This window comes from Grus americana, chromosome 21 (genome assembly GCF_028858705.1).
Source record: "Grus americana isolate bGruAme1 chromosome 21, bGruAme1.mat, whole genome shotgun sequence".
Classification (NCBI taxonomy): Eukaryota; Metazoa; Chordata; class Aves; order Gruiformes; family Gruidae; genus Grus; species Grus americana.
The window spans coordinates 5,607,250-5,617,964 of NC_072872.1; the positions used below are offsets into that span (position 1 = coordinate 5,607,250).

General features: G+C 56.0%; 1 protein-coding gene across 1 annotated transcript; it reads right to left on the minus strand.

Moving 5' to 3' along the window:
- Positions 1 to 1,094: 1,094 nt before the first annotated feature.
- On the minus strand, positions 1,095 to 9,543 carry PERM1 (PPARGC1 and ESRR induced regulator, muscle 1). The gene is made up of 4 exons (XM_054850102.1): positions 9,411 to 9,543; positions 6,753 to 8,807; positions 4,682 to 4,798; positions 1,095 to 2,830 (listed from the first exon to the last, which is right to left on the minus strand). The coding sequence occupies exons 2-4, from the start codon at positions 8,803 to 8,805 to the stop codon at positions 2,751 to 2,753; spliced, it is 2,250 nt and encodes a 749-aa protein (XP_054706077.1). The 5' UTR covers positions 8,806 to 8,807; positions 9,411 to 9,543; the 3' UTR covers positions 1,095 to 2,750.
- Positions 9,544 to 10,715: the final 1,172 nt, after the last annotated feature.

The window sequence follows — 10,715 nt, forward strand, 5'->3', positions numbered from 1 at the left end:
AGCTCTCCCGACCATTTTGCCCAGTATTAAAGTCAGTGATTTTTAGCACAATCATTTATTAACTGCCAGCACTCCACCTGGGAGTACCGTACATGGCAGGTACCTGCAATGGTGATTATTTCCTCCAGATTTGTGTGAGAAGGCTAGAAAACACAAAATCTGAAAAATTCAAACCAAGCAAGAAGTCAGCAGTGACCGTTCAGGATTTAGCCATGTTCCTTACCCTGGGGACTTCACTCTGCGTGAGGAGCTATGCAGGAAGAGCCAGACCCCCCCCCGAGACAGGAGCTGGCAGTCCCAGAGACCCCTTCTCCTCAGCAAACCCATCTGCTGCCCTCCTCTGACCCTCTTCTGCTTTGCTCTGCTCTGTGTTACGGTCTCCCAGGAAAGCTCGGCATAATGACATTGCCTGGTTCCTCCAGCTGTTCCCCCATTACCCACCCGCCACGCCAAGGCTGCTGTTATTTCCACCTGCCACTGAGAACGCGGAGAGCGCTTAATGGCTTATGGCTGGATAAACAGTAAAACTGAGCACATGCGAACGCTTCAGCCTCCCCCCGCGCCTGCCGTGCTCCTGCTCATTGGATGGAGCGAGGTCTGCTGGGCAAATCTTTCAGGGCCTGAGGCTGCAGTGCCAGGCGTTCCCCCCCCTGCATCGAGGGGGACCGGGGAGCGCAGAGGCGATGAGGATCGATGGAGCGAACGCGGATGCTGCTGCTGCGCGTTGACTCGTGCTCACTGGTCTGTTCCCAGGAGGAGCTGGCTGGAGCGCTGGCAAGAGCGGGACTCTGCTCGAGTCCTGAGTGCTTTTGAGAGAGGAGAGAGAGAAGAGCCCTCTGGATCCGGCTGTTAGCGACGTGTGACAGCCAAGACGTGTCTCAGAGGGGCAGGCACGGGGACTGAGCCGAAGAAGAGGAGAAGCAGCCCATCTCCCTGCACGCTCTGTCCTCCAGGGCTCCTCAACCACCACATCAACGCCTAGATTTTTCTATCAACAGACACATAATGGATTGATTTCTCATTCTTTAAAACTCAGTACTCATTCAACAGTTTCACACACAAACAATGTAGACACAGGAATGTAGACAAAAGTATTAAATGAGATAGATCTTTATTTGAAGCTTCCAGCATATTTTATCTGTTCTCCCCCTCCACAAAACTCCTCTTTCTGGATATACCACTACTATAGTCCATATAGAGCCTGTGTCTCTCTCTCTCTCTCACTATTTACTGCTACATATCTCACTGTACAATTGTACAGTGTGCTCTCATATCAGCAATAATATATGGTCTTCAATACAACCCTACACACATTAAAATTGCATGGCACTCTGCATTACAAGGAAAGAGCTAAACCTCTCCTCTCTGGTTTTGTAAGACAAATATTGCCACAGTGTTCCTATAAAGCTCGTAGGCAGATCCGCACAGGTATTCTGGGCAGATTTCCCCCAGTACCTTTGTGGATCTGGTCCCTAAGTGCTTAACAAATCTCACATTCGTGCTGTTATCAAACTTGGGAGTGAAGAAAAACCCTCACGAATAATGCCCTCAAGTGATCAGGAAGGCACTAGAGACAGGGAAGAAAACGAACTGCTTCCTTTTCATTTTTCACCCACCTCCCACTCTGGGTCCCCTCCAGCGCTCTCCAGCCCTGCAAGGTTACACACTCAGCCATGGCACCTCCTCACCCGACATCTCTTCCCAGCCAACTTTATGTCTCTAGGATGGGAGGCAGCGGAGGGACCAAGTCACATATCCAGACCCTTCATCTGGCGATTGTCAGAGCCAAATGTGTACATGTGCCTTTTTGCCTCTCCGACATGCTCCTGTCCTTGTCAGGGCTCTTTCCTGAGGCTTCCCTGAGCTCAGCCCCTTTCCCTGCTGCCCCTGCAGCTCCTTTCCATCCCGTGCATCCTCCTGCAGAGCCCTTCCCGGCCGCCCCTTCCCCTGGCTCTGGTTGTGTGACACCTGCCCATCCTCTGCTTACGGGAGTGAGATGTGTCTTTGCAGTGGGTGCTCCTCACCCGCAGGGACAGACACCGCATCCGCAGCTCTGGCTCAGCAGGGCTGAGGCTGCCACATGCAACAGAAACCCCACCTCAGCCTCCAGAACTGTTAGACCCAGCCGTGACTTCTTGGAGTGACAGCCAAGAGGATGAGTCCTCCTGCAGTGAGCCAAACCGGTCATGGGTGACCTGGGCCTTGCCAAGCGAGCGGCCCCTCCATCCCCTTTAGCTGCTGCCCAGCTAGCCGTGCACAGCCAGCACATGCTTAGCAAAGCACCATGTTTGGACAGAGACAGCTCTTCCCAAAGCTCTCTCCTCTCTTCCTTCACTGGTAACCCAGCTCCTTCACAGAAATGAAGAACTTTCCTGGTTTCTTTTGCTCTCTCCTCCCTCCACCACCTCAGTGCCTTCCATTGCTTTCAGCAGGGAGGACGGACAAGCAGCGCCCTGGAACAGACACTGTGACTACTCCTAGGAGATAGCACAAGTATGCAAGAAGTGTGCAAAGAAAGAACAGAGCCAGCCCACGCTGGGCTCCTCTTCTGTCCAGTGCAGGTACAAACTGCCTACCGTATTGTAAATGACTGTCACCGGAAGGATCCTGCTTCCTGTGACATCCTGTCCCGTTTAGGGATGGGTCCAGAGAAGTCTCGGTGCTGGGATCCAGGCTTCTCACGCTGCCCAAGAACAAAGTCCCCGGCCTCTGACTCCGCCATCCTCGTCCGTCCTTGGGAAGCGCTGAGCCTAGGACTGGGGGCGTCCTTCTCTGACCTGCCTTCTGAAGTAGCGGATGGCCGAAAGCGTGCCAAAACTTGCCAGGAACACTGGAAAAGAGCCCAATACATTTCCACAGTTAGTCTAGGTGCTTCTTCCAAACCTTAAGATCTTTTTTCAAACTTGAAGATCACAAGCTACTTGGCTTACTCTGGTCCATGGGACCAAGGGAGGTCACTCCCCTCCCTTTCTCAGTCCCCTCCTGCCTTTGCTTTCCATCCCCACCGCACTGTCCTTGTTCCCGGTGCGTTCAGTCCTGAGCTGCCCACAGCCCGGCCGACCACATCTAATCCTATAGTTTGGGCACACGGATCACACTACCATTTCACAAGAAACAGCTGTTTTCAAGGGAAACACAACAGAGACTTCATGTGTGTGGTAGAGATGGGTGGTGGTTTGACACACAGGTTGATGTGGAGATCTAATGGGTCTAATCTCAGATGAGAAGGCCACGGTAGGAAATCTCACCAGGGCTTCAGGACAGTCCCTTCATTTTCTACTTCTGTTTGGACCAGGAAGAGGCAAAAAAAAATTACCATTTTGTGGGTTATCTGTGGATACTCTGATCCCAGCCAAAAGCAGAAAATAACCAAAACCCAGAATCAGAAAATGTAGAGATACAAAAAATGACTAATGGAGATTATACATAGAATCCAGCTCTTCTCTGTACTTTCAGCTAATGTTTTTAGCTTGGCTTATAAGAGAGGTCAAATTCCCCTGATCTGTGCCCAAGCAAAACTGGGAACCTAAGCCATGCCTTTGGACTTCCCAGTTTAAATTCAGACTTGATTTTGATTTACGTGTTAGAGCCTGGGACATAGACAGAGAAATTCAACTTGTTAGAACCTAAAATGCCAAAAGAGAGCTGCTAGTCCGGGATGTCCAACTGTCTCTTGCCTCCCCTCCTCGCCGGGGTGCTTACTGCATGCAGGGTTATGCAATCCTGGGGGCACGAGGCCCATATCCCACTTTTCGCACCCTCTCTGAAGCCAAGTTTACCATCTAATACTAAGAAGGCAAGGAGGAGCAGGCCAAAAGCTCCTTGTGATGACTGCACTGAGCAACTTTAGCTAATGAGCTATTCTCAGCCTGGGGTGTCAGCTTCCTGTGTGACCTTAGCGGGGAACATTGCTCCCCCGGACGAGCAGCAGGAAGCCCTGGTCCCAGCGTCTCGCCCAGTGGCGGGGGCTCTCTGGTGCCCAGGGACTGGACCCCGTGCTCGGCTGCTGCAGCCAGGGCAGGGCTGCCGCACTTGCTGGACCGTGCCCTGCTCATCCAGCGACCCGCACCCCTCGGGTCATGGCTCGGCTAATTCGTGCTGGCCGAGCTTCCTCTCTCCCCACCAGTTATTCAAATGCTGTGGTTGGAAAGGAGAGGAACTGATGGAGCTCCGTTTACTTGCAGGACTCTGCACCAGGATAATACTTCAGCTAAGCTGTATTTAGAACAAAGATTATACCTTTACAGCACGTTAGAAAAATACATGCATTTGTTCCAGCTGAGATGAAGGAGTATAAACCTGCATACGTGAGGTCCTGACTCAGCTTCTAGCCAGCACAGGTCCTAAAGAAGCCTCTCTTCTCCTGACACACTGGTGCTGGTCCCTGTCAGAGGCTGGATGGAGCAGGGAAAGCAAAGCTAGGAATACAGACTTGTCCTATGGCTCAGTTCAACTCAGCAGTCATTTTGAGTGGGGAAAGGACAACTTAAGTGAATAGGAATGCATTTCTGTAGGAGAGAGAAGGTATTAGAAAGTAACAGGGTGCTTTGGAAAAGCAGGAAAATGACTGCATTTTCCCACAGGCAGTGTTAGGTGTGATAGCATCCCTGCCTTTCTCCCCACCACGTCTTCCACGAGGTCCTTCCCACCCCTCTCCCGCCAGGCTGGGCACCGTACGTACCAGTCTTCCAGGCATCCGGAGCCTGCAGGTCGGAGGTCTTCACTGCCCAGGACGCGAAGGCACAGAAGACGAGGCACATGTCTTTGTGGGTCAGCGCCAGCGGAGCCTCGGGCCTCCCTGCGGGAAGAGCATGAGGGTTGGGGTTTTACCATGCCTCCTCTGCCACAGCAGGCTCCAGTCCCTCTGGGGCAGTGAGTTCCTTGCACTCCCAGAGAAATACATCTTTGTCACACAGTTCCCTCCCAGAAGAGCTTTTTTCACCATTGGTCAAGTCGAACATGTCTAATTAGGACTCAGGTACGTTTCCTAAGCAGAGGGGGAGGCGCATTTTTCACCCTTCTCAGTTTTAAACTTTGTTAAGGGCCCGAGGCAAATATTTGTTAATGCTACCCATTAATGGAGGCACAGCCAGCGGACATGCCACCTCCAGGACCCCTGACTGCCTCACCACCTCCCTGCATTTCATCCCAGCGCAACCCTTTGCGGTGGTTGGAAGCAGGGGGTAGATTTAGCAGAGAGCAATTCCTGGGCTGGCTGCCGATGCGCTGGGGCTGCAGGCAGGTCCCTCTGGGCAGGGTCCCCATCCCGCAATGCAATGCCCCGAGACGCACGCGGCTCTAGGACAACACGTATGTCCCCGAGAAGCACCAGCGCTCAGCATCTCTCCGCAGATCCCACCTCATTCCTGCCGCCTGCTTGGTCCAGGGAGGGAGACAGCCCTGAGTGCTCTGCATTTCTTTCTCTGCTGGAGTTCATCTGGCACGACTTGAAGACGTGTTGCAAGAGTAGGTTATTTTTGCTCCTATGTTTATTTGATCAGGTTTTAAATTAAAGCTGGCTTATTAATTAGCTACAACCATGGCAAAGGGGTTTTTTTCTGTGCAAACAGACTGGAAGCAGTATTTTGAGGCACCCATTCGGATGACTCATTCATTGTTTGGTTTTAATATTAACTATGAGGCGGTGTGGCTGTAAGCATCATAAAAGCTTTAAGATAAATATGCTGGCTGTCCTAGTGGGTCAGACTTGCTCTCCCTTTATTCTTGTTTCACTTACCTGCCTCCAGTAACAGCCAATGTTCAGGTAACATCTGAGGTCTCTGGAGGGTGTTTTTCAAATCAGTGCGTGTTTTAAAGTCCCCTCACCTCTTTCAGCTGGAAGCCTTGGACACGTTCCACTGTGTGCACACCTTTCCCCCCCACCAATATTGGATCGATTAGCAGCCCAGCCTTAACAGCACAGCAGCTCAGCAGCCATTGCCTTGTCTCAGGGGCATGAGTTCTTTGCTACAGAAGGATTTTGCTGCTTTGCCTTCCATTCCCTCATCAGAAATACAGGTCTGTGGTTCTGCAAGCAGTTGGACGGCACTGGCATGGGGGATTCCTGTCTCTACCAGACCTTGCAATAACTCCAGCCATGTTTAATGCAGCTACCTGCTTCAGTAAGTTTTTCTTGGCCAGAGTGCAAAAGAATAGATCAAATCCACAGTAAGTTATATCCATCAGGGAGACAACTGACTCAGCTGGGGCGGAGATTTTGGGCCAGACTGAGTTTCAGCCTGTTGCATGCATGCTGTCATGACCACCTCTGCCCCAGGACTGGAGCAAAGCAAGTTATGCACAGAATATACCCGGATTCCCTGTCCATGCCTCCTGCAGCCCTGGGACCCAGCCTGCGGGGTATGTCCAGCAGCACTCTCTTGGCATAGGGACAGCGTGAGCATCACAACAGAGAGCCAATGCAACACAGCATGTCACGGTGGTGGCTTTAGCCACGCTTCCAAAGATCCCTGCTAAAGCCCAGGGTTGCAACGTGGCAAGGCAACGTGCCAGGAATGAGATTTCAGACCAGCTATACCTGGAGGAACCCACCCAAAATGCTCTCTATCTGTATGGTGGCCTTAATGCCGCTGCAGCTGGAATGGAGACGGTTGCAGCAGGGCCAGAGCTGGCTGCCAGGCTTCCCAAGGGGCGGTGGGAACAAGGGACACCGGACAAGGCAGAGGCACATCCCTACGTGCAGCAGTGAGCCGGGGCCGTCGGGCAGCGGGCAGGGAGTAACAGTGCTTTACCTGTCAGCACAAGGGCCATGTCCAAACCTTCCGGCTGCGCCTGGCCTCTTCCCAGCGGAGCCAGCGGGACGAGGGGGAGCTTCTCTCCAGATCCTCTCCGCACGAGAGCCTGGGGGACTGGGGCTTGGCCTCTGACGAGACGCATCGGCCTTTGCAGAAGGGACTTCAAAGCCCCCACAGCTTTCTTCACCTCGGAGGCTGGAGTGATTGAGAAAATCCCTCTCCAGCCCGCCCTGTTCCCAGGCCTATCTGGAAAGAAGTGTTCATACACCTCAGGGACCGAGATAACCAGGGAGTCTTTGACTGGAGCCGAGTCGGGATCCTCATTTTGCAGCTGAGCGCGGTCCAAGCTGCTGAACTTCTTTCGCTTCCTGTCTTTACCCTTGACTTTTTTCCTGTTTCCTTCTGGTTCATTGAAAAAATATTCATACAGTTCAGGCAAGGATATTTCCCTTTCCAAGGGTGTTTTCTCCACCTCCGTTGAGTTCTCCATTCCTTCTTCTTCCCCTTGGGAGTCACAGAACAAATAGTCGTACATCTCGGGCCAAGTCACATCCAGGGTGTCTGCCCTTGCAGAGGCCCCAGCTGCAAAGCAAGGGGGACCCAGATCCCCGGGGGTCTCAGCTGCAGGCTCCCCATGAGCTCCCTCAGCAGCATCCCCTCCAGAATCCGCCACGCTCTTGGGATGGAGAGGCTTCCCCGGCACCTCCTGGCACACCTCTCCTGGAGGAGCCGCAGCTCCGCTGGCAGGGATCACCGGCACATTGTCATGTACGCCCGAGCCACCAGCTTGCCCTGGCTTTGAAGGCTTGGTGGCCTTCGCCTTCCCCAAGGGCTGTGCCCCCGGCTCCTTCACCTTCTGCTTCGGGGGAGCGCTCATGGCTGGATCGCCCTCATCTGTGCCAGGGCCGGGCACCAGCCGCTTGCTCTCCCCTGCCTCCTCGCTCCCCACCTTCACAGGAGCTGGCTTGGCTGCCTTCTCCTTCCCTTTGCTCTTTCGTGAGGACAGTGGCGAGCTTAAAGGTGCCTTCGCGGGTACCACAGGCCCCTGTGCCGCAGCCCCCATGGGCTCCCTGTCCCCCTGGGCTGCCTCGATGGCACCGGCTCCACGTTGCTTGCGGCTCTTTCTCAGCTGTCCTGGCACCTTGGGCCTCACAACGTCCGGGGAGCCAGCCGGGGAGCTCGGCTCGGTGCCTGCTCTCTCCCCGCTTGCCTCCTCCCGCGCCGGGCAGCCAGGCGCTCTGGGCGCAGTCTCCAGGGCTGGGCTTGGGGGGTGGTCACGCAGGGGTCCACGTAGCCCTGGCTCCGAGCGGGAGGCGCTGCTAGGACTTTTCCTCGCCGAGCTCTCTGGGGAGGCAGCCAGTGCAGGCGAGCTGCCCTCCACCGGAGCCCCCGGCTGTGCCGCAACCCGGCTGCCATGGGGCTGTTCCCCTCCTGCGTCCCCTCCCTGGTCAGGGGCGCTTCTTCCAGCTGGCTGGCTGGGGGGCTCCATGGCCTGACTGCTGCTGGCTGCTCCTTTCTCCGATGCCGATGCCAGCTGCGGTGCTGCTGCTTCACATGCTGTGTCCTGCCCTGGGTTGCTCTCGGCTGTGCCACCAGCCGGGCCGGCAAGGGTGGCTGCGGGGGGACAGGGGGGCTGCCTCCCCTGTGCGCTGGGCATTGGAGCAGATGAAGGGCAGCCGGGCTTGTCGCTCTCGCAGAGAAACCTGCTGACCGAGCCCAGGTCCGCTTCGTCCTCGCTGCCCGAGAGAAGCTCCGGCAGGGCGAGGTGCCCACTGGCCGGCCAGCGCAGGGAGGCGTCTCTGGGCACCCCACGTGGGGCAGAGCTTCCCGTGCCAGGCCCTGGCCTGCTGCCCACCCTCGCTGCGATCTGCCCATTCGTGCTGGCGTGACAGTCCCTCCCCGGCACGCTGTCCCCTTGTTCAATGTCACTGAGACACTGCTCCTCGGCCGTGGCCAGGGCAGCCGGTGCTAGGTTGCATTCCTCTGACGCCAAGAAGAACTCAGCCCAGTCCCTGTCGTTCAGCTGGATGCTGTACTCGAAGTTATCCATGCCTGCAGCAGCAAAGCAAGGGGAGGGGGCCAGAGAGATCAGGGTGTGAGGAGGGGGCACCAGCGTCAGCAGACATAGCTGAGGTGTGTGCCCCTAACCCTCTCCCCCCAGGTTCCTGCCCTGCCTCCCGGCCATCTGCATTCACTCATCCTCCCCCGTTTCCAGCTGAAATCAGTGGGAGGCAAGGGCAGTCTCAGCAGGACAGGTATCGCTGTGCTGGACCATAAACCAGCCAGCAGTGAGAGACCACTTCTACCCCCCCCCACCCCTCAGGTCCCTTCTGCCTCTGCTCCCCAGCAGCACAGCAGGTTTGGGGCTATCTCCAGAGCAGCACAGCAGCATCGCACCTCACATACCCCTTTCCTACTCCCTTTGCCTACAGCCCATTTAAAATGTGGGGGATTTATTCTGTCGAACATTCCTGCTGCCATAGCATCACGCATGAAGATAGCATGAAGCACAGTCCAAACAAGGACATTTCAGCAAGCCACGGCAGCCCCTTCCATACCCGTGGCTCTGGGGAGGGAGATGCACAGAGCCCAAAACCAGCAGGGGGGATCCAGCAGCAAGAGAAGAAACAGAGAGACCACAAAGCTGCATCCTACCTGTACCACAATCTAAGCCGGTGATGGAGCCATTCAAAGAGCCACGCAGGAAAATCCTCCCAGAACAACATGATGCTGTACCCTTGACGGGGGCAGAGAGCTCGGCTCCAGCACAGCTCCATTCAGAGGCTAAAAATAGACACCCCCCCCTCCCTCCCCAGCGTGTCACTTGAGATCCGAGTTTGATGGGTTCAGAGAGGGCAGGCCCATATATAGAAGCTGGTGGGGAAGATGCGAGGGTGCCAGCCAATGTGTTCCTGTCCCACAGCCTCTGGGGGCTCTGGGACCACTCCTGATGCCCACTGCTCCTGATGCCCTCTGCCTGGGGTTGCTCCACGGGATAGCCAGCAGAGAAGGGGCTCAGAGCTCACAGCCTTTAGCAGAAGCGGAGCGTGACATCTGGACGGCAACGACTGCTCTTTTATCAACATACCTACCCCTTTGCCTCTGTCCGTAGGTTACCATTTCTAGGGTGACAAAAACATCCTCAGGGGCATTGCTTGCCTATTGATAGCGCTCCCAGGGTTCTTATTGCCAGCCTACTGCAGATGTACATCAAAAGATCACAGCCAGTGTCATGGTCTTGTGACAAACTTTGCATGGTGCGTGGCAGCCGTCCCTGCCACCCAGGAGCACCTAGTGCAGGTGGCAGAGGGAGCCTTGGGTCAGAGACTCAGGTGAGCCCGGCACGAGGGAGTTACAGGGGAAGCGACTGGCTGAGGGTGGCCTGGCGGGTCAGCAACCAGAGCCAGAAATAGCCCTCAGCTCCTGCGAGTCCCGGAGGCTGCCTCCCACTGCATGCCCTCCCCTGTCCCGGGGACCAGAAATAGATGCCCTGAAGTAGCTGCCGGCAGCACAGTGCCCCCGAGCGTGAGCCCAGCCCAGCTCCAGCCCTGCTGCCCCAAGGGGGGGCCAGCGCTGCCCCGAGCCTCCAGCCACCCCTTGGGTCACCAGGCTGCTGTAGACCCCAAACTGGAGATGGTCAGCCACGTAGGTGCTGCGGGAACCGAGAGGGACCCACATACTCTACAACCGCCCTGGGGTTCCTCGGTGGGGCTGAGGTGCCGCACCGTGTGCTCCAGGGAGCCGGGGACCAGCACCCAGCTCCTGCCCCGCAGGCTGGAGGGCAGCTGGGCCCCTTACCCTGCCCTGCCAGCACCCGCCATCCTGCGGGAAGGAAGCTCCCCGTCGTGGCTGCCTTCACGCACTGCACTGCCAGGGAGCGAGCCAGAAGCACACAGCCCACCGGCAGCCGGAGCTGAAGCACGCTGCCCCACGCCACTGGGAAAATATTGACCAGGACAC

Coding starts and splice junctions, on each gene's coding strand:
- PERM1 (XM_054850102.1), bottom strand. CDS start 8,805: ATGGATAACTTCGAGTACAGCATCCAGCTGAACGACAGGGACTGGGCT. Junction 4,799..6,752: donor CATGGCCCTTGTGCTGACAG/GTAAAGCACTGT, acceptor CTCTTCCCGCAG/GGAGGCCCGAGGCTCCGCTG. Junction 2,831..4,681: donor TCCGGATGCCTGGAAGACTG/GTACGTACGGTG, acceptor GCTCTTTTCCAG/TGTTCCTGGCAAGTTTTGGC.